This window comes from Miniopterus natalensis, chromosome 3, assembly GCF_054644295.1.
Source record: "Miniopterus natalensis isolate mMinNat1 chromosome 3, mMinNat1.hap1, whole genome shotgun sequence".
NCBI lineage: Eukaryota > Metazoa > Chordata > Mammalia > Chiroptera > Miniopteridae > Miniopterus > Miniopterus natalensis.
The window spans coordinates 93308039-93331601 of NC_142083.1; the positions used below are offsets into that span (position 1 = coordinate 93308039).

The following is a 23563-nucleotide window of genomic DNA, read 5'->3' on the forward strand; positions in this document are numbered from 1 at the left end:
AATCGAACCCTGATTACCTGGATGCTAGGTCGACACTCAACCACTGAGCCACGCCCAGCTGGGCGAGAATTTTTTTTTTTTAAGTTGTGGGTGGTTTTTTTAACACTCTTTTTATTGATTGATTGATTTTTTTTTTAGAGAGGGGGGAGAGAGAACACAACAATTTGTTATTCCACTTATTTATGCATTTATTGGTTGCTTTTTGTTTGTGCCCTGACCGGGGATCCAACCCACAACCATGGTGTATCTGGATGACACCAGGGCTAAAGGAACTACTCAAAAAGAACTTTTGTTAGAATTACTTTTTAACCCTGACACTAACATGTCTCAATGTTTGTTTAAGGTTTTAGATGCCACAAAGCGATTAGGCTGTGAAGAAATGGAGGGGTACGGCCCTCTGAAAGCCCATTCATTCTTTGAGTCCATCACGTGGGAGAATCTGCATCATCAGACACCTCCGAAACTCACAGCTTACTTACCAGCCATGTCGGAAGATGATGAAGACTGCTATGGAAACGTAAGCTGCTCATGTGTGTCAGGAATAGCCGAGGCAGAAATGGCTTCTGCTTGTCATGCTTCGTGAAAATGCTTCCTCAGTGCTTAGGAAGTTTGTACCCTTGGGCCATGGGACTCCAGTTCATGGGTTGAATAGCCCAAGGAGAAGCCGGCATAGATTCAGTGGTGGTGGAACACTTTGCAGCCCGAGTCTGAGTCTCTCACTGAGACTAGGCCCAAAGTGGCTTTTGTCTGCACATCTGTCCTGAATGCAGTTCACCGGCCCTGGGATGGTCGAGTCCCTTTTTCTCATTTCTTCTGGTTAATTTTTACCCATAGGGATCGAACTAGAGCCAGATGTTGGGTGAGGGAGTCGAGCTAGTGGGAGCAACACCCTCCACTTTTCCCCCTTGGGCTCCTGGGTGCCAAGTCTCCTGGTGGGCATCTGTCTTATGCCTTTGGCTGGTGCCTTTATAATTGTATGTCTAAAGACATTCTGGAATGCTTCTGATCTTTCCAAAGGGTGCTACTGCTTTGAACTTTTTGGGGATATGGCATTGAGGATGGACACTGGTCAGTGTCAGCTTTTAGTTCCTGGTAGAAGCTGGGACCATGGTACAAGCCCAAGGGGTGCAGCACCTGGGCATGTGTGGGAAGCTGTAGTCAACAGCTTGAACTGAGACATAGGTGTAAATACACTTTGTTCTTTAAATTTTTCTTGTGGAAGTGTATGGAATTGGACGGAGAAGTACAATGAGCTGCAGTACACCATCACCCACCTTCAAGTCTTTTTATTATCATTGATAGTCTATTTTTCTGGCTTGAGTTCTGTTATTGTGGCTTATTCTAACCAATTACATATAGAGTTCTGCTTTAGTTGATATAGGATTTCTGTACTTTATCTAAGAGTCATCCAGAGCCAAATTAAAATTATTACTGGTATCACCTCTCAGAGATCAAGAGCTCCTTATGTCTCCTACCTACTGTTGTAAGAACACATCCCTCTCTGCTCGTCCTGAAATGTCCTTTGTGGTCAGACTTGAAGGGAGCCTGCCCTGCTTCTGTGTTGCAGTGGCCGTGGCCTCCGTGTATGTAGAGGGCTCAACCCCAAGTCTTCCTCCCCTGGCCCAGTTGTTGTTCCTAAGTCACAGCCAGCAGAAGCATGTTAGTGTCTCCAGTGCCTTTGGTAGGGGTGTCCCAAGGAAGCAACATATTCCGCTGGCTAAGCTCTGATGGAGCTAACTAAGCCCCAGTTGTCTCGAATCTCAGTCCCTAGGGATCTCAGCTTCATGTAGCATCTGTGTGCGAGTATGTACATGTACGTGTTTGTGTGTATGCATGTACACCCACTTGAATGTCTTTTTCAGGCCCTTTTTCTGCTGTTTCATTACCTTTGCCATGTTGAGAGCTCTGGCTTCTCATTACTCAAGTGTTGCCATCTCAAACCGGCTCCACATGTTAGCAGCTTACTTTTTGTCAGATGGCTCACCCTCAGCTTTGAAGGCTATGTGGTTTGAAAGCCTTGGAAAGTATTTGGTCTGAGCTCCCTATACCACACTTCACATTTGGACAGTTTCGTAAGCCTTGAAAAAGACTTTCAGCTGGAAAGGTATCAAATACAGAGGAATCCTGCTCAAGGATACACTCCCTTCCTGCGGAGGTTGACATTGTGTCATGGAGGGTACAGTTGCACTAGGCTCCAAGATAATCTAGTGTCCTTTTCAGCAGGAAGGGAACTTACCTCTGAATGCGAGAAGCAGAAACTGTCTTAATTCAGGGAATGAAGAGAGCAGGCACCCTGTTCTCATCTGTATTCCTAACTGTGCTGGTGGCTGACGGTGATGCTTGTGTATAGACTTGGAGTGACATTGGAGAAAAGTTCAGTGTTCAGCACAGTCTGGTGTTTTCTCACTGTGCGTTGGTGAGCACCTCTACTCTAGCCCAGTGTCATCCCTTGTCACATGTCCTTTCTAGGTTTGGGGTTTTATGCTGCTGGTCTGTACTAAATGCTGCTGAGGGGAGAAGAGTAGAGTGTAGAGATAGAGCATCCAGAGCTTTCCCTGGGAACAGTACAATGGAGGCCCCAAGATAGGACTTACCCAGCAGTTAGCCAGCAGTTCCACCATGGGAGCAACGCAGTCACTGCGTTAGAAAGACGCAAGGAACTAGTTCTGAATTCTGCATTGGCCATTGGGTTGGTACGTTGGGCCAGTTCTGAGCCTCATTTCCCTGTTTCAGAAATGGGGATGATGGTAACAGTCATCTCACTGGCTTCGCAAGCTCATTGAGACACCCAGGGAGGTTTGTGAAAACCTCTGTAAACTGTGAGACACTGCCCAGAAGTGGCCTTGGGAGCAGTTTTCAGAGAGGAAGTGGAGAATGCACAGGGCCTTAGATGGAGGGGCCACAGAAGTATCCTAGGGTCACTCCAACCTGGGATCCAATGATGCAGGGCTGAGACTGCTGTTGGAGCTGTGTGAGCTCGTGAGAGAAGGCTGCTTGGGGCAACACATGAGGGTTCGCGCTGGGTCTGCAGGAGGGAGTCATACCTCTGCAGGCACCAGGGACTTGGAAGGATGCCCTGCACTCTCATCTTGCCTGTTTCTGGTGCATCTTTCCTTTTTCTCTTTGTTAGCTATGGTGGGGCCGGCTGTCCCGGGTGCCCTCTTCTTCCCAGGTCTTTGCTGGGGCTCTCTGGCCCGTTTAGCAACCCAGGAGAGTGCGAGTGCACAGCCCCTGCCTATTTGGTACATTTATGAGTCATTCTATTTTCTCTCTCACCAGTGGTTTGTATCTTTCTCCAGAATAGCAGGCAACTGTCTATATCAAGCTTAATTAATCTTTGCTGACATTAGAAAGGAGTTGTTGTTTTTTAATTAAACACAGTCAAATTGGAATATGTAGTGACAGCCACAAACTCAGACACATAGGACCACAGGGTCAAAGGAGGAGGGCTCTGAGCTCACAGGGTCCTGCCACTGAGCCTCTGCACCCAGGAGGGTGGATTCTCCAGGGCCATAGGTGCCCATCCCTCCTCTTCCCAGAAGGCATCATAACCCCCTTAAGTCTGGGCAGCAGAGGGGCTTGCAGAAGTCTTCCCTTCCTGGAGATGAAGGCTGAAGGTTAGCTGCTCTCTGGGGCAAACATCTTCTCATGTTTTCCTCAGAAAGGGTACCCAGACCAGGCAGGATCCAGCCCTGCCTTGGTTTAGTGGCCAGCCATCCAGTGGAGAAATTAGAGTTGCCCACACTTACCATAAGTAGAGCTGGGCTCTGGGGCCATCAGGCTGTGAGCCTTGTGGTATAGGGGAAGTCAGAGTTGTCTGCATCTTTGGACCCTAGGGAAATGAAGATGCTGTTCTCACTTTTCCCTCTTCTCTGTGCAGTACGACAATCTCCTGAGCCAGTTTGGCTGCATGCAGGTGTCATCGTCATCATCTTCCCACTCCCTGTCTGCCTCAGACACGGGTCTGCCGCAGAGGGCAGGCAGCAACATCGAGCAGTATATCCATGACCTGGACACTAATTCTTTTGAACTGGACTTACAGTTTTCTGAAGATGAGAAGAGGTTATTATTGGAGAAGCAGGCCAGTGGAAACCCTTGGTAAGAACTTATAGGCATAAGCAGTACTCCCTTTAAAAATGCAGAGCGGAATATGGGAACTCGAGAAGTGGTAAACAGAGAGCAGGCATCCTGTCCTAGACTTCATCACCACAGCCTGTGAGGCTCCGCACCACTTCACACCTCCCAAAACTGCCATTAACACTTTGCAGTGAGGCTCTTCAAAGGGTCCAACTGGAAGTGGGTATTCAGAAGTGTTGGGCTTGGAGTGAGTGCGACTGGGACTCTCCAGGCTCTAGCTCTTGGGACTCAGCAGGCCAGGCATGCTGGCCTCTGTGTTTGGACCTGATTCACCATGATTTAAATAACCACTGCTCCATGGGGAGACATTTGGGGTGTTCCAGAGTTTTTGCTCTTGTAAGTCATCCTTTGCACATGGTTTTTCCCACTTGTCTGAATATTACTTTAAGGCGGAGTCTTGGGGTGGCGGGTGTAGTGAAGGTGTGCATTTAAGAAGGCGGTGCTTTGTATCTGCAGTGCCTGAGAACCTCCACTTCCCCAATGGTCTTGCCTGCCCTTGAGCATTTTGATGCTCTAAAAATGGGCTCGTGTGATTTTGCATTTGTATTCTTACCAAGGCAAACATCTCCTAGATTCATTGGCCATTTGTGTTTATTTTTCAAGGTACTTTGTGTCCTTTGACTTTCTTCTTACGTGTTTTGCTTTTTTTCAATCCTCACCCAAGGATATTCTTCCCATTGCTTTTTAGGCAGAGTAGAAGCATGAGGGAGTAGAGAGAGAGACACATGGATGTGAGAGAGACACGTCAACTGGTTGCCTCCCTCACACTCCCCAACCAGGGCCTGGGACTGAGCCTGTAACTGAGGTATGTGCCCTTGGCTGGAATCAAACCTGGGACCCTTTGGTCCTCAGGCTGATACTCTAACCACTGAGCAAAAACTGCTAGGGCATGTTTTGCATTTTTTAAAAATTGACTTTTTATTTTTTTGTTAATCCTCACCCAAAGATATTTCTTCCATTGATTTTAGAGAGAGTGGAAGGAGTGTGGGGGAGAGAGAAACATCGATGTGAGAGATACACATTGATCAGTTGCCTCCTGACCTGGGCCAGGGTTTGATCCTACAAAACCAGGTACATGCCCTTGATTGGGAATCAAACCCAAGACCCTTCAGTGTGCAGGCTGATGCTCTGTAACCACTGAGCAACACCAGCCAGGGCTAAAATGACTTAAAACCCATAGACATGAATAATATTTCTCTATTGTCCATTCTGCAAACATTTTTCTTCAGTTTATCTCTTTGGTCTGTTTGTATGTTTTTGTATGAAAGTTGAAAATTCTTACAAAATCAAACCTGTTCATGTTTTGTTTTCCATCTTGGTAATGTTGAAAAGAGCTTCTCCACCGACATTTTCCTCACAAATTTTTGTGATTTCACCTTCCCCAAGGGCAGAGAGGAGCCCAAGGCCAGGGATCATGGTGGACGGTGTCTTTCAACAAGTCATGTTGAGGGGTAAGAGACTGTGTGGAGATGGAAAGAGAAGCTGGACAGGATTTGAGGGATGGACTGTACATGAGAGAGGATGCATGTGACTTAGGAGCAGTCTTGTGGAGGAGGAAAACAAAAAGGAGAAAAGCAGCACAAGGGCAAAACTAGGGTTTGTGCATTAGAAATTACTGTGTCTAGAAAAAGTGAGTATAGATGGTGGCAGCTGAAATACTCTACACTTCTCAGGAATCTATATTTCCTAAAGTGGTGATACTAATATGTACTGAGAAGGAGGGAAGGGGCTTTGATCAAAACAGTTTGAGCACTGGTGGACTATACATACACTCCAGGCAGGTCTGTGCCTGGGTTGTGCAGGAGCTTCTTGGGACACCTGCTGAGTCCTCCCCAAGGGCGTGGCCAGGAGAAGAGCACTAGAGGAGTGGCGTTGCTCACCTGTGAGGGACTTCCCAGAGGGACCACTTGCCTTTGCCCAGGCATTTTTAAGAAGCCCCTGGTGGCACAGGCCCTTCAGCCTCAGTTCTGGGCAGGATGGAGCATCTGATGACAAGTCACAGTGTTCAGCCTCTTGCCTCCTTCTTTTTGTTCCAGATTCTCTGCCTTTCCTTTTTGTTCAGGCCTATTTGGAGGCTGGTGACTGCAAAGAGCTTTAGGCATCACTTATTTGGCAGTGGGAGATCCATCAGGCACTTTTTGTTCTTTAGATTAGTGGTTCTCAGTGTTTGGCCCACAGACCATAATAATAATTCTGTAATACTACTAAAACGATATTCGCTTTTTTCACTTTTATTCTCTATGAATGTACAGTAGTTTTTCAGAGGCTACACACTGTAGGAATGACATTGCGTTGATGGCTAATAGAATGTGTTTTCTTGTCTTTTTTGAGTCTTGTAAAGTAGGTTTACGGTATAAATAATGTGCTGTTCGCCCTAAACAGAAAGTTAACTAGATATCCCGTCTACACAAAGAATTCATGAGATGGGGGTGGGGAAGAAGGATTGTAATCTGATAGATGCAGACCTGGAGCCTCCTTCAAGATCAGGAAGTTCTTTACGGAGGGGAAATGGAAGGTAAGGGGAGGAACTGTTCTAACCCTAGAGCTCAGCTATCACCCTAGATTTCTTCCTATAGGGATTTCACAATCAACAAAGGGTGTGAGAGAGCTCCTCCCCCAGGCACTCCAGATTCCTCCTTGCTTAAATCTGTCATAAATTTTGACAGTGCATTTTTTTTATTTTTATTTTTTGACTGCATTTTTAGAAAGTGTTAAGTTCTTGGTATTGCTTCTGAGCTCTTAGTAGCTCAGTTATATCTGCTATAATTACTGTAACTTTATATCATTCAGTAAATTATTTCTTTGAAATCCTGAAGTTTTCCTTGTGCCTAACATGGAAATACAACAAGAAGTACACTTTGTTGACTTGTTTTACTACATGTGTGTGTGTGTGTATATATATATATATATATATATATATATTTTATTATTATTTTTTTTTAATCCTTACCTAAGTGTTTTTTCCATTGATTTTTAGGGAGGGGGGAGAGAGAGAGAGAAACATCTATGTGAGAGAGACACATCTATTGGTTGCCTCCTGTACGCCTCCAGGGGGGATGGGACCTGTAACCCTTTGGTGTGCAGCTTTATGGTCTAACCGTTGTGCCACATGGGCCAGGGCTGTTTTACAATAATATTGAAAATTTCCCAAACACTTTTGTAAGTTGTATCTGCAACTGTTACTTTCGATTTTAATGAGTTATTTTAAAATAAAAGAACATTTATAATACATTTTTCATACGTAAGTAGAATCATTGACTTAAAAAGGGAGAAGACTTGTTTTTTCAACCCATAGCAGCACCACCTAAGTCTAAAGATGCTAAAAAGAAGACACTTACATATCAGAGTTCTCACTGACTCATGGAAGGGAGGACTCTACTCCAGAGAAACTGGGCAAAAGTGTAAATATGAAACAAAAATAGGACAAAAGGTATTTTTCCCTTGGCCTTTATAGGTGTTAACACCTTGCCGTTTTGTATCTGTGAACCAAACATTTTTGCATACTATTATGATGACAGGTAAGTTGCAGCATTTTGAGAACAATCATTTAGAATTTCAAAGATAAAGGAACTGAATATTTTAACTGTACACATCGTGAGCTCTTTCAAAGCCAAACAGTAATGTCACTGAGCATCTTAGAGAAGTTATGTTGTTGAGGTTGGAGAAATGCACACAATAGCTGGGAGACTAAAAGGCTTTGGGCCATCAACATTGCTGTGTGCCTGCTGGATAGAAGTTGGTGAGAGAAATCCTGGCACTGCCACTGTCCTCAATACAGAAACTCACTGGATTAAAGATGCGGCTAGCAGCCCTAGCCAGTTTGGTTCAGTGGTTAGAGCATCAGCTCACAGACTAAAGGGTTCCAGGTTTGATTCTGGCTAAAGGCATGTACCCCAGTTGCAGGCTCAGTCCTCAGCCCCAGTGGGTGCGGGAGGCAACCAATCAATGTGTCTCTCACACATCAATGTTTCTCTCTCCCCGTTCCACCCCTCCACTCTCTCTAAAAAGCAATGGAAAAAATATCCTTGGTGAGGATTAAAATATATGTATATATTAAAAATATTTATATGTACATATATATGTGTGTATATATGTATATACACACACACGTATATATATATAAAGATGCAGCTGCAGACAGGAAGAGTGAGTTGGTATCTCTATCTCTGAGTTGTACTTTTACCTCAAGAGTGTATGAATTTACAGACGGGACTAGACTCACTGCTTTGCTTGTATTTGCCTTTTATCAATCCCAACTTACCTTCAAATAAGATGTAGCCCCCCTTTCCCCAGCAGTGAAAGAACTAGTTGAGGTTGGGGCCTGTCCCCAAGGTTGCTGCTGTGACCCTTTTCTCCAGGTGGCTCGTTTCCCCCGCCATGACTCTGAAGTGTCCAGGGAGAGCAGTGTTTCCATCTTTTTCCATGCTGTCACTGTGACCTTGATACTTAAAGACTTTTTTTAGTGATATTGATGGATTTGTTGATATGGTAGAATGGAATTTGTCAACATTTGGAAGATCTCTGTAACTCAGTGAACCGCTATTTTCCAGATGACCGATGTATGGCGCTGTAAAGTCATATGGGTGGAAGATTTATTCAAAGTGCAAGGTCAATCCATTCTAATGTCACAGAATATGAAAAGTTCATTGTTGGAGATTTAGATTTCACACGGCAGCTAACCTTTAGGAAACGACACTTATCTAATTTGAGTGCTGTATCAAAGAAGTATGCCCACAAATATCTGGAAGGGCTGTTAAAATACTCCTCCCTTTTCCAGTGACTTACCTGAGTAAGGCTGATTTCTTCATATCCTTCATCCTGGACCATATGTCAAAGTAGAGTAAAGGCAGAGACAAATAGAGTCTAGCTCTCTTCCCTGAAGCCAGATGTTTAACAGTTTTGCAGATGTACAGCAGCCATACTTCTCATTATCTTTGTTTTGGAGAAAAGTCATTTTTCAAATGAAAATGTTATTCACATGTAATGGGTCTATGATTTTTGTTAATTTTTTTTTAATCCTCACCCGAGGATATCTTCCATTGCTTTTCAGAGAAAGTGGAAGAGGGGGGAAGAGAGAGAGACAGACAGACAGACAGACAGAAACATCGATGTGAGAGAGAGACATGAATTGGTTACCTCCCGCATGTGTCCCGACTGGGGCCGGGGATGGAGCCTGCAACCAAGGTGCTTGCCCTTGGCCAATATTGAACCCAGGACCTTTCAGTCTGTGGGCCAATGCTCTAACGACTGAGCCAGACTGGCTAGGGCATGTTTATTTATTTTGTATTAAATTTATTGGGTTTAGTTTTTTAATGAATTAAATACTTGAAAAATGCCTATTTTAATTTCTCATAGTAAATATCAATGGATATAACCCAAATTAAGGAAAGCTCTTTGGGGTCTTCTATAAGGTTTGTTTATTTATTTATTTAATCCTTACCTGAGGATATTTTTTCCATTGATTTTTAGAGAGAGTGAAAGGGAGGGGGGAAGAAAGAAAGAGAAACATCAATGTGGGAGACACATCGATTGGTTGCTTCCCACATATGCCCCAACAAGGGCCAGGGATTGAACCTTCTTCCCTTGATCCAGAATCAAACGTGTGACCTTCTGGTGCATGGTCTGACACTCTAACCACTGAGCAACACCAGCCAGGGCTTCCGTAAGGTTTAAGAGTATAAAGGGATTCTGAGACCTGAAGGTTTGAGAGCTGGTGTTTTAGAGCAAACTGGCCACTTGTTCCTCCCTCACTTGCGTAGAAGCCAAGTATGGAGCACCCTCCTGAGGTGGTCACATTGGGCCTCTGACAGCCTCACTGGGCTCTCCTGAGGGTGTCTGTGTCCTGAAATGGCCCTAGCTTGCTGGTGGCTTCAGGTTTGCATCCTTGAAACTGGTCATCTTGGAGTCTGGGTGGGGTGGAATAGAGTGATGATGAGAGGAGAAGACTCTGGCTTTGGAATCAGGAAATACTGTCACCCCTTGTGAAATGACTGTGGGAAAATAGGGGGGTTTTACACTCACCCCCTGTGAAATGACCGTGGGCAAATAGGAGAGCCTCAGCTCCTGCGTCAACATCTGTAATGAGGTGATAAATGTGGCCTGTTGCCAGGGACTTAAGGGAGCAGAAGGCTGTGTGTGATCTCGGGGGCTGTGGTAAAGCCTCTTATACATGCTAACTACATGCCAAGAGTTAGGTATGTCTCTGACTTAGGTCTGTTTTCAGCTCTGAATCTGCAGACTGCACTTGCCACCTGCCAGAGAGAAAAAGGTGCCTAGTGCAGGGGAAGGGGTGTTTTCTTTGGGAGAGTAGGAATTGACCCTTTGAAGTAAAAAAATCAAAAGGATTGATTTAAGTACTTACACCTTCCAAAGTAGATAAATAACTAGTAGACTGTTTAAGCTAATTGGTTAATTAACTGAATGAATAGACTGTGGTATTTATGCTAATGGAGCTCTGACCATCTCTGTCCACCCCCTCCAGTCCTGCCTCCTTGGGGTGCTGGTCACCGGATCCCATCAGCTTTTCACTATCTGGGACACTAGTGTCTTTCCTGTGTCCTGTCATCAGAGAAGTTGGGAGAGGTGGCTGTGTGCTGGCAGGCATATGTGAGGAGAGAGAATGCACATCCATGTGCCTTGGAGGAGCTGGTGCTTGTCAGTTGGGGTCCTCACTCTGTAGGGACAAGGAACCGGGCTCTCATGTTTCCATGTGGTGCCAGAATGTTCTATTGCTGAACCATCTCATGGCTTCAGATTCACATTGTGAATAACAGCTGTGAATATGAGTGCTCCTGGTCTTTGCTTGTCTTTTGTTCCTTAGGATAGATTTTTGGGAGTGGGACTACTTCTCAGTACATTATTTCCAAATTGCTTTTTCAGCAGGTCCTCCTAATTTCAGGCCTATCGGTGCCAGTACTGAATGAGACCACCACTTCCACAGTATCCATACAGCACTTGTCTGCACACCAGTGCATCTCGATAGAACATGTGAGAGTGGGGCTCAGTCTCATTTCTTTATTGAGAATTTTTCGGGTCACTTAATTCCTCTTTGGGAATTTCCAGTTTGTATCCTTAGCTATTGAGATTTTAACCTTTCATGTCAGTCAGTTTGTAGATGCTCTGTAAAGTACAGATGTTGGTTGTATTTGCTAAAAATCTTCTCCAGTGTGTTTTCTTGATAATTTTGGTTATTTTTTTAATCCTCACCTGAGGATATTTTTTCCATTGATTTTCAGAGGGAGTGGAAGGGGGGGGAGAGAGAAACATCGATGTGAGAGAGATACATTGACCAGTTGCCACCTGCACAGACCCTAACTGGGGGCAGGTTTTGAACCTGCAACTCAGGTATGTACCCTTAACCAGGAATCCAACCAGAGACCCTCCAGTGTGCAGGCTGATGCTCTGACCATTGAACACACCAGCCAGGGCTGCTTATCTCTTGAGTAACCCTGAGCGTGAAGTACTATACTTTTTTTCTTGTATAGATCACAGCCCTGTTTTGTTGTTAATATTCTTAGTTGTTTTCAAAATCCATATGATGCTGTGTCAGTTTCCTTGGGGCTCATTCCTTGGTGATGGGGTCTCAACAGGCAAGTCCAGTGGGCTCTGTGGTGTGGGCATTGGTCTGGTTGGGTCAGGCTGGGCCAGGCACGCTTGGTGGGAGAATGTGGTTCCAGCAGCTCAGCCAGTCTGCTTGAATATGCACTAGGTCCTGAAATGAGCCAGAGAAGCATGTGGGTGCACTCAGATACTTAGATGGTAAAATTGTCACTGTTTGAGATGACAGTTGTCTTACGTGTTTTCAAATATAAAATATTTTGTGTTTCTACAGTAGAACCCTGGATCAGGAATTTTAATAAAATCAGAACATAAACCAGTAACTATTAACTTTAACCAGAGGAGATAGCCTGCAGGCATTAAAACAACCTCTTTTAAACTCCTAGGAATTAAAGTGACCTATATTTTGCTCATTATGTGTATTAAATCAAAACCTGTATTTGAAGCTTTTCTTCCAAATTCCTGCTGTGTTTGAATAAAAGTGCTTTATTACTATGGTAAAAACATCAGATGAGATGTTCTTTTATTTTTTTAAATTTATTGTTTTTAGAGAGAAACATCAATTCGTTGTTCCATTTATTTATGCATCCATTGGTTGATTCTTGTATGTGCCCTGACCAGGGATTGAACCTGCAACCTTGGGTATTGGGACAATGCTCTAACTAACTGAGCTACCAGGCCAGGGCCAGATGAGATGTTCTTAAACCAAGTCCAATTTGAGTCTTTTGGGGATTTATGACTCTAAGCAGCTCAGTGGGTTCTGAACACTGACTTGGGGTCCCAGCTTGTGGAAGTAATGTATGAACAACAGGCTTCATCCTCAGGTTGACTCCCAGCAGGCTCTGCCCTTTTGGAGGGGTTACGTGTCTCAGCAGTGGTTTGTTTAAAGTAACGAGGACTTGCATGATGGGCTCAGCTCTGCAGCCCTGTCTCCCTCTACCTTTCCTTGGTTGTGTGAAGGCTGCCAAGTGAGGGGGGGAAGCAGGTGATATATCTGGTACCCTGTCCAAATACAGATTGCAAGTTCTATAAAGCAGCAGTGCGCGTGTGCTCAGTTACATTTGGAATTTTCTCATGTTACTGAAGTGAATTTGGATCTGTAAAGGGAGAAGCTTAAAGCACAGTTCACAGATGCCACTGGGAAGTTTGTTCTGAAGGGAGGAGTTGGAGAGTTTCTGTCTCTTATTCATGTGAGTGTCTCATTCTTGTTTTCTTCTTTTGTAGGCACCAGTTTGTAGAAAATAATTTAATACTAAAAATGGGTCCAGTAGATAAGCGAAAGGTAAGTTAGACTCCCACTGTTCCTTCCTGTGCATCTGTCTGTCTCTCTCTCCTGGTTCTTCTGTTATTAATCCTCACCCAAGGATATTTTTTCCATTGATTTTTAGGATAGAAGGGAAGGAGTGGGGGCGGGGGGCAGAGAAACACTGATGTGAGAAAGACACATCGACTGGCTTCTTCCTCCATGCACCCTGACCCGGGCCAGGGAACAAACCTGCAACCCATGACCGGGAATCGAACCCGTGACCCTTCGGTGCACGGGCCGACACTCTAACCACTGAGCCGTACTGGCCAGGGCTTCCCTCTTGGTTCTTACTCAGGATCGTGCCTTCCTCTTGGGTTCCTGCTGCAATTTTAGAGATCCTCTCTAGATTTGATAGCTAAGGGAGATTTTGGCTTTTCAGCTGTAGCAAAACAGAAATTGAGCCTCTCATTTTTTCTCGGGAGCCAGGGTTCTGGTGCCTCCATGAGGCTGGGTTCACTGATGTCAGAGTTTCTGTCCTGTTGAGGAGATTATGCTTGACATCCCTGCAAGTCACCTATCACTTCATTAGAATTGTTTTTGAAGATTGTTGTTTATTATGTCTTATGGATTAATAAAATGGATTAATTTTATCAAAGCATATTAGATTCCATAAATGTTCTGCATCTGCTGACACAGGCTCTTCTAAGCTCAGGCCCCTGGCATCCATTTCTGGCCCACCCTGGGGCATTCTCAGCAGATGAGAACCTCCATGAAGGTGGGTGAGGTGTGAGCAACCAGCAGGCAGAGCTCTGTGCCTCAGTGTGGAGCAGAAGGCACAAAAAGTGGTGGGGGCTGACCATTGATGGTGGGCCCATCAGAGTTTGCTTAGCCACAGGGACCTATGCTGATGGGCTGGCCTGTGCTGCCTCGCCCCCACATGACAACCAAAATAGGGACACCCAAAATGGGGGTAATGGGATCCAGATCACCAAAAACAAGCAGTAAATCTTCCAGTCTCTGGTCCAAGGCCAGGTCCACATGGGGATTGAGGTGTGCACACTCCCTTTGTCCCAGGTGAGTGGATAGATGTCTGGCAGTGGTCCCTTTGCCCTGAGCTACTCTGACAGTCCAGCCTCTGAGGCAACAGTCAGCACTGTCACCCGCTTCTGAGTCTTGACAAGCTGGGCCTTTTTTTTTTTTTTTTTGTCAGGGTTTATTTGCACGACGACGACAATTACTACTCACAGAAGGGCCACACCTATATTATGTGGATCCTGTCAACAAAGTCCTGAAAGGTGAAATTCCATGGTCACAAGAACTCCGACCAGAGGCCAAGAATTTTAAAACCTTCTTTGTCCACACAGTAAGTTTGTCCCTATGTGTTCTTTGAAGGACAGTTGGAGGCCTTTGTACTTCTGTTTGAAGCATCCAAACACTGGATCAAGGCGGTTGTCTCCCCTTTTCCCATGTCCCAGGGGCCCCACATTCATGGCTCAGGTCTGAGTTGGGTTGGGAGACACCTGTGCTTGTTTTTCACTTGGAGGGTGACCTGAGGTATCTGTCGGTCATCACCTGCATATTTAATATCTGCACATATATGAAAGGAAGAAATCCACATGTTCATGTGCTTCCAGAGGCATCTTCAGTGGCTGCAGTAGGATGGCAGTTTCTTTCTATAATTTCTCCCCAATAGGGTGAGGTGCTGGTCTTAGGGAGACTCAATCCCTTGAGAACATTAAACGGTTTCTTTCTCTGCAGCCAAACAGGACATATTACCTGATGGACCCGAGTGGGAATGCTCACAAATGGTGCAAAAAGATTCAGGAGGTGTGGAGGCACAGATACCAGAGCCACCCAGATGCCGCCGTGCAGTGACAGCCCACAGCCCTGCCCTCGCTGCCAGGACATGCGCCCCAGCGCAGCTCACCGCCATCCGGGACGCTTCCAGACCACCTGCCAGCCATCGCAAGGGGAATGCAGACAGTGGAACCTTGCAGCTTTTTTATTTAAAAGAAAAGAAGAAAAAAATACCCAACCACACAAAGAACAAAACCAATAATGAACAGGAATTCAGGGTCGCTTTGCTTGCTCTCTGTGCTGTATGGAGGCTGCCCCGAGCTGTCCTTGTCGCCAGGACCCAGTGCTGTGCACGTCTACCTGATTCCCACCTGGACCAGTGGACCAGTGTCACCAACTCTCCACCATGCATCCTGGTCACCTGCCGGTCGTGATGTGGCCTAGGGGGCAGGGTGTGTCTCTGGGTTCTTTTGGCCCCTAGATTACCATGGAACTCTTCACCGGGGAGTTGTGGTCTCTTGGGGGTAGCCTCTGACGTCCATGGGGTGGGAGGGTGCTTGGCTTTTGTCCGTGTGCTCTTTTCCTTACGTCCTAGTTCATGGCCCATCCCCTGTGCTGCAGGCCCCTTGCTTTCCTCCTGGAGTAGCTCTGGCTGCAGGATTTCTGGGGTTTTGCTGTCTGCGAGTGCTCCACATGTTGTGAATGCCAGGCAGGATCCCAGTGGTGAGAAGTGGAACAGGCTACCAGGTGAAATACCAGCCACTGCCAGCAAGGTTCCGATCCATCATCCTTCTGAGCGGTGTTGCCCTCTGGGGCTGGAAACCAAGCACATGCCTGCAGGGAGCACTGTCGGGAGTGGGCCTGGTTAGCCCCACTTGCACCAGGAGACAGCTCTGCAGGCCCTGTGTAAGGCCAGGGCAGCAGGGCACACTGGACCTGGTGGCCTCTACATGGAGGAGTGAGACCTGATTAGCCTCTCCTGAGAGTTTGTCTAAAAGTTAAAGTGTGTAGGCCTCCCCCAGACCAGTTAAATAGGAGCCAAGAGACTTCTGCTCTCACAGATTGGATGGTACTCAATCACATTTGGGCGGTGGGAGGAGTACAGGCTCTGGGTCAGCACATGCACTCTTCGTGTTATGATTTTATATTCTCACAGCCTAACATTTTTACATCCCAACAGTGAGAATCTAATGCCTTCTCTTGGTGCCAGGTCATCTGGTCTCCATGGAGTGGACTTTGCCTGGAAAAAAAGTGTTGCTTGCCTTGCACGAGGGGCAGGAACACCACACTTGAACCCAAGCGCCCAGCTTGCTCTCTTTCCATTTCAGATTCTCTCCTTTCGCTCCTTAGAGGTGGCACCCACCCTACTGTAACCTACACATGGCCCAGGTCCTACTAGTCCTTTGATTTTCTTTGCTGCTGCTCCCTAGACAGTGGGTCTTGGCCATTCCTCTCCCTACCCAGGTGTCCCTGGAGGGCAGTTCTCTGTTCCAGGTGGGAAAGAAGCAGGCGCTGCTCCCAGACCCATTTCTGTCCCCAGGTGGGGGGAACACCTTTCCTTTGCCTTTAGACTCTCACCAGGCACCAGTAAAAGGCTCACACAGGAAGGACCCCCTCACCACTTCCTTGCCCACCTGCTATCTCAAACCACCATGTGTCACCCTGTGTGGCCAGTGGTCCAAATGGAAAGAGAAGATGCCTTTCTCACACTGTTTGAGCGATAAGAGTGGCTGTTCTAAAACGGGAGAAAAGGATGGATGTGGGGGATTCACTGTGCTGGGCAGGGAGAGGGCTTGAGGTGGGAGCAGAGGTGGGAGCCAGGTTTGCTGGTGGTTTCTACTCGGGCCTGTCCTCTGCTCTGTGAGATGTGAGAGACAGCTCACACCTGTGTGGGGGTGGGGTGCCCTTGGATCGAGCTCCCTCTGCTGCGCCGCCTCCTCGATTTGGAAAGGCTTGCCTGTGTTTACCTGCTTTTCAGAAAGTGAGTCTGAATTGCCCCTCTCAAGAATTTTACTTCAGGCTTACTCCCACATTTACATTTTACTCTTCTCAAAATACCCACCTGTGCAGTTAGAAGCGTTAGGAGCCTGCTCCTGCGTAGTCTCTCCCAGGTGTCTGGTTACAGGGAAGCGAGCATAGCTGGTGTTTGTGTTTACCAAGAGCACTCATCTGGGCTGCTCCGGAGACAAGTCCTCCCTTGCATTCTGCCCTCTGGATAGCGCCACTACCTCCTGGGCTTAACCAACAAGCTCCATCTTAACCTCCAAAATCAGAAAATGGGTTCAGGGTTGAGCTTGAAGCTGACAGAGCTGAAGTGACTGCCCTCGCCTGAGCCAGTGACAGCTGAGCCCTTCTCTGTAAGTCAACTTTCTCTGCTCAGAGTCCTCTTTTATTTAAGGCCCGTATGTATTCTTTTCTTACCCTGTACTTCTGCCAACTTTAGTTTTATCCAACTTTCCTTATAACCATCATCCTGGCATGCAGGTGCCTTACATTCTGAGATGTGGATGAGGTGTCAGTCTATGTACATACACAGACATGCCTGGAAATAGAAATGTGAATTTATTCAGAATGGGAAAGAAAATGCCCTGTTTAATAGATCCAGGAGCCATGTTTCTTAATGAGAAAAGACAAGAACAAGTCAAACCAAGCACCTGCCAACTGGAGACAGCCCCACACCATGTGGCCTCTCTCTGCACAGAGGGGAGGGAGGACAGCCAGAAGGTTCTGTGGTCTCCACTGTGCCTTGCCTGTCTCTGGGAACTCAAGGAAACTGGGTTTGCTTAGGATGGTTTCCTTCCCTCTCTCTGTGGACCTGACCAGGGCTATAGGCAGTGGGCAGCCCCCTGTGGAGTACGAAGCCCCACCAATGAATGGCACTGCTGACTGCCTGCTATTCTGAACCTGACTCTTAACAGCTTGTGACAGGCTTACTTTGGGAAAAATGGCTCATGGTCATACCAAAGCTGGCGAGAACTGCACCTACTCCAGCCCCCTCGGAACACACTGTGGTATTTGTGAACCAGGCCTGAAAGAATTGCAGGAGATGGCCCTGTGGCACAGACACACATACCACACACCACCCCTCAACCCCAGGCAGTGTGCTAGCATAGGGGCTCAGGGTGACTCAGTACTTTCTTAAAACATTTGTTTTCTGAAAAAAATCAACCCTGAGCTTACCACCCAGAAAAGACCACTGTGAACATTTTGTTGTATAGCCAGCCTGTCCCCCTGCTCCCAATTTATTTGCTTTTCTAATCTAAACTGGGAGAATACAACATATGCTCTTTCTTTAACTATTATTGATTTTTGGAGAGGAATGGAGGGGGAGAGAAACATCAATGGGTTGCCTTCTGTACACCTCAAAACAGAGATGGAACCTGGACCTGGGTAGGTGCCCTGAAAAGGAATTGAACCTAAGACACTCTGGTTCACAGGACAACACTCCATCCAACTGAGCCACATTGGCCAGGGCCAATATATACTGTTTTGCATCCTGTTTTTTTCACTTGATATTTTTATCTCAAGCATTTCCCCATGTCATGAACAATGATTCAGAAATGTTTTTAATGATTGTAGACTTTAGTGATTATAAGTTTTAACATAATTTATCTATTTCCCTGTCACAAAACATTTAGATGGTTTCTGGGTTTTCACTATTTAAATACTGCTGTGATGAATATCTTTCTAAATCTTTGATTTTTTTACTCGAATTCTCCCACTCCCCCATTCCCACAAGTGGTATTTTTGAGTAAAAGTTTGTTCATTTAAAAGGTGGTATTAATCTGTTTCTCTATCTTGATCTGATGCTTAGATGCTCAGAGTTCTAGAACAAGACCTCCTTAGTTTCCTTCAGTTTCTGAAGAAATGAATTCCTGGTAAACTCTGTTCAAACTCTTATTCAAATTCAAACAATGCTTGAATAAGACTGCTCTTTTTTTTCTTTTCTTTTTTATGCTAAAAATGTCATTACTGCAGTATTTTTGTGGCAGATTTTTCCAAAAGTCAATTTCCTTTTCATTGAAAGAATCTGGTGTGCTTGCATGTTACTTTCCCATCCCTGCTGCTATGGCTTTCAAGTGCTTGGTGATATTTTCAGCATCTTGTACTTTGTGTCCACAATGGTACTGAATTTGCATCTGCACAGTCAGCAGATAGAAAATGTTGAACTGATCTTGCCACATGATTAAGGATGATGTGTAATTTAAGTTTATAGACTCAAAGTATGCCAGGCCATTTGGAGTCAGTTAAAGAGCAAAAGCTCTACTTGGAAAAGAAGCCACAGAGACAGTTGGTTACAGAAGTGTGTGTGCCCCCTGAGTTCTTCAAATCCTGGGACTTTGTCAGAGGGTCATCTTGGTTCTGTACAGCACGTGGTCAGGCTTTTTCATGGTAGACGTGATTGTCCTAGCTAATAAGGATTTAAGGACTTCTCCCCTCACTTTACCCACAGTCTTGCAAGTTATCTAGGTGTCTTCAAGTCCATACCACCCAAATTTCGTTTCATTCTTAATTTCTCCACTTTAGTTTGGGGGCCGTTAATTCTGAACGGAAACATGCATGAGAGGTTTTTCTAGGTACCATGCTCAGTGCCACATGACTGCCACAGATTATGGCTGAATTGTACAGAATTAGGTCTCCTGCCCTCTTCTGATACCCAGAGCCCCTCCCTCGGCCAGTCCATAGGCTGAGCGTGCTCACTGCCCAGACTGCAGAGGCTGCAGGTGCTGGGAGAGTTTGGTGCCGGTATTGTTCTTGGACATGTTGCCATACACGTTTTTCCATATTCTTTCTTTTCATATCCAAACCTAACCTGAACTGATGGTGACTCAAGTGGGTGTGGCCCTGGCCTCTTGAGCAGCTACCTGTCGAGTGCTTTAAATCAGGGCAGAGTCACCCCCAGAGCCTCTGAGAGGGGCACAGGCTGCTGGCGGGGCTGTAAATCGGGCTGCCTGAGGGGAACTGGTCTGGGGAGGAAGCTGTTCCAGCAGAGAGCAGTTTTCTCTCTGGCTCAGACAGCTGCGGCGTGCCACTGAACAAGCTTACGAGTATACCTGAATTTTCCCGTAACTAATTTCTTCAATGTGAGGAAACACCAAACTTTATGTACAGAGACCTTTTTACAAAAGGCAAACCTTTTTTAGCTGCGAGATTCACCCTAGTTTAACCCATCTGGCTGAATGACTATGAATAGGGGTCATTTTGTGGGTGAAAAGCCTCTATCACCGTCATGAGTTCGAACATTGGCAAAATTAAATTTCGCAGTATTTAGAGCTGCTGTACCTGTTCCTTAACACAAAACCGGACGAGTCAGTAGTCTGTTAGCTGTCTTTCGGGTTGGTGGCAGTCAGTTAGAACATGTGTAATATTCTCTACCTGGTCTGTAGCTGTAACTGTGATGTACAGGCAAAGCAAAATTTTAAAAAAACTTATGAAAACAAATAATGCAATGATATTAGGATATACACTTTTGTATTTTTATTCTTATATAAGGTTATTTGCTGGCTATTGTTGGCCTCTAATTCAGTCTGTGTTATTTAAAATCTAATATATGAATTATTTGGATTGAATTCATGTTCGGGGCCAGGTTGTTATATGTATTGATGTACAGCCTTGAATGTGAATAATTATTGTAAACTATATTTTACAACTTTTTCTCTGGCTTTATTATATAAATTTTCTATTTGGTCAATGATTTAATCATATCATAATTTAATGAATCTGTTTCTCTTTTTTTCAAATATTTGTGATTTAGATGTAGTTGCTGGATGATGAATTTTACACATATGCGAGGTAGTGTTGTAATAAAAAAGCATGTAGAGTGTAGATGCTCGCTGGCATAGCTCTTCCTTTGGCTGGGGACCTGGAGTGTGTGTGACCTGGATTTGGGCCGGAGCAGGTGTCAGTGCACTGCACAGCTGGACTGAGGGATCCCAAAGCCAAGGGATCACACTGCACATAGTGGGGAGTGTGGGCGTGGGGAGAGGCACAACCTACCACTTTTCCAAGCTTCCACCTCCGACTGAGGCTGGGACTGGCACTTAATGTGTGCTGGACAGCTCAGAGGACCTTAGTGAAAGCCAGCGCTTCTGGTGCAAGGGAACAGAGCTTGCTGGAATCATGGTACAGAATCTGCGAGCCGCTCCGCGCGCTGCATCCCGGGGCACCCAGCCCAGTGTGGCCTAGCTCAGTGTGGTCAGCATCTACTACTTCAGCACCTGGCATATGCGTTCCCGGGATCTGAAATCTTCCTGTACCATTTGTGCCAGGCCAGGTTCAACCGGGACTCTGACAAGGTAAGGAGGGCCACACTCCCCTTGTCACCAGCTCAACCCGAGCCCGAAACTCCCTGCCCAGGGCCAGGAAGAGAGGAAGGCGCCCTAGCTCCTACTACTTGAGGATCTCTGCCACTCCACCCTGTGTCTCTAGCCCTCACTGCTCTTTGGTGAAGGAGGTTTCCCACATCCCGGACTTGGCAATGGATCTACTTTCTTTTCCTCCCTAGATTCTTTTGCCCCTGATGTGTCAACACCTTCTCTTCTCTGTCTAGTGCACTTACTGGGTTTGGAATCAGAGAACCCTGGCGTTCCAGACGTTTGACAGTGTTGACACAGGAGAGTTGACATGTGGCCTTCCTCTTCCCAGTGACTTGCATTTAGAGAATTGCTGCTCCATCGTTTTCAGCCACATCGCACCCCATTCAGCAATCTTAAGGTGCTGTCCATAGAATGATATTTCAAAGGGAATTGGTGGGGTGTGGGTATTGGGTGGGATGGAGCATTTTCCCTTTGGTACTCTGGGCCTGACTTTGACTGCCCACAACTTAACTGGCTGTGTTGATTGGGGTGAGTTAATGTGCCTCTCTAGTCATGGGGCGTAGTGAGCCTTGGGGAGGGGGAGGAATGGAACGCCTGCCTCACCTGGTGCTTGGGGCTGGGTTACTGCAGTCAATAGTCTGCTCTTAGTCTCCATTTTTCTTGTGTACTTTTAGAAAGCACCCAGAATGTTCCCCACCCCACCCTCCCACCCCCATCATGATGTGTTTTTATTATTGTTTGTCTCTTACACATCCTCACTGGCTCACCTAAACCTCAGGGTGCCTGCCCCCCCTTGCTTCCTGGCTGCCTCATCATGCTCCACTCAGAGCCTGTGGCTGGTCGTAGGACAGGCCCTGGAGGGGCCGTTTCTGCTGCGGGCCCTGGAGCCTAAGCCCTGGGAAGTTGCCCAGCTTCCTGGGCAGCCACTGAGGCTTCTTGCAAGAGATGAACACACTGCTCCAGAGGTCACATGCCATCGCGTGTGTGTTGGGATGGGCTTGAGGCGTGAGGGAGGCATCTAAGAGGGGAGTGCCCCCACTGTCTCTCCTGCAGCTGGGTTCTGGTGGGCTCTGTCCACTGTCTCTCCTGCAGCTGTGTTCTGGTGGGCTCTGTCCACTGTCTCTCCTGCAGCTGTGTTCTGGTGGGCTCTGGTTTCCTCAGCATTGGGCCTCCAGGATCTTGGCCTGCTTTTGCAAGTCAGCTTAGGTGTGTGGGGATGGTTCTGGAAGGATGAGCTGGGCCGGCCACTCATTGCCGATAGATAGGCTGAGGTAGGTTTTTCAAAAGAGAGATGTAGGAGCGCCAAGTGCAAGGCAGTCCTTGTTATTTGTTTAAAATATCTTCAAAACATTTTTTCATATCTTCAAATATTTTTGTGTGAGAAGTACCAGAATCCATTTACAAGACAAAAAGCATAAGAATTAAAAACACAATTTTTATAGGCAGTTTTCTATACAAAAGGTTAGGCGGGGGTTAGGGAGCAGAGGAGCCCCAGGCCTGCCCTTCAGCCCCAGAGCGAGGAGGGGTGGACTCTGCACTGGATCCACCAGCAGAGCCAAGTGCAGGAAGAGAGCAGAGGTCACCTGGGAGCCAGCAGGGCGGTGGCTGTGGAGACAGCTGGTGGTGAGGGCTCAGGTGCCTCGAGAGAGCAGTGGGCCAGGTGTGACCCCTGCCGATGTCCTATCTGCAGTGTCCTGCCTTCCAGCTCTGAGCGGCTGGTACCCAGGGGGACTGAGACTCTGGCCCTGAGGAGTCCTCACTCGCAGGCTGGCAGACCCACCACAGAGTGTTTGCAGCCAGGAACCCTGTGTTCTCACCTGTTTGCATCTCTAGTTGATTTTCTCATGCCAGCAGTTTTATGGTAAACACCCACACTCACACCACAGAGATAAGTAACATGACATCTGCGGGGGATTTACGTGCAGGTGTTCTGTACCTGAGATGTCTCTCGGGAGGGAAGTACCTGAGAAAACCAGGCAGATGGAAGTCCCCTTGCTTTAGCAGCTGTGACCTGGGCAGGTGGCACTGGAGCTGGCAGGTCCACCACCGCATTCTGCTCACTGCTGTCCGTCCCCCCTCAGGTGACCTTCTTTAAGCAGGTCTGGTCCTGCCGGATTGAATGGGGCCCTGTAAACCGTCTCCACTATTCCTGGAGCTCGGTGGCACCCCCTCAGTTGAATGTGAGGCCCATTTGTTCCAGGAGACTCCTCAGGAGCCTCACGGGTGGGGGCTTTTGCTTCTGGTAAGCTTCATTTGAGTCATGGGTGGCACCCGATACTCTATTTCTAAGCTACATTGAACAGTGTGTGTGTGCATCTGGGGAGGCAACCTGGGGTCAGGGCCCCTATGTCTGAGGGGTTTTGTTTCTCCGTGGGGTGCCCAGGGGCAGTGCTGAGGGTCAGAATGACTGGGAGCCCTGACATTTGCACCCTTGTCTCTGCCCAGAACCCTGATTTTCCTTTATTCCCCAAGTGTGCTGGAGGGTTTCAGATCTCTGGGTGCACACAGG

At 46.6% G+C, this 23563-nt stretch overlaps 1 protein-coding gene across 1 annotated transcript in view; it reads left to right on the forward strand.

The window, feature by feature from the left end:
- Positions 1–20563, forward strand: part of PDPK1 (3-phosphoinositide dependent protein kinase 1) — an 80689-nt gene extending 60126 nt beyond the window's left edge. The window contains exons 10-14 of the mRNA XM_087815702.1: positions 344–517; positions 3881–4098; positions 12919–12976; positions 14151–14303; positions 14699–20563. Coding sequence (XP_087671828.1) covers positions 344–517; positions 3881–4098; positions 12919–12976; positions 14151–14303; positions 14699–14815 — 720 coding nt within the window. The 3' untranslated portion in view covers positions 14816–20563. The remainder of the gene's footprint in view (positions 1–343; positions 518–3880; positions 4099–12918; positions 12977–14150; positions 14304–14698) is intronic.
- Positions 20564–23563: the final 3000 nt, after the last annotated feature.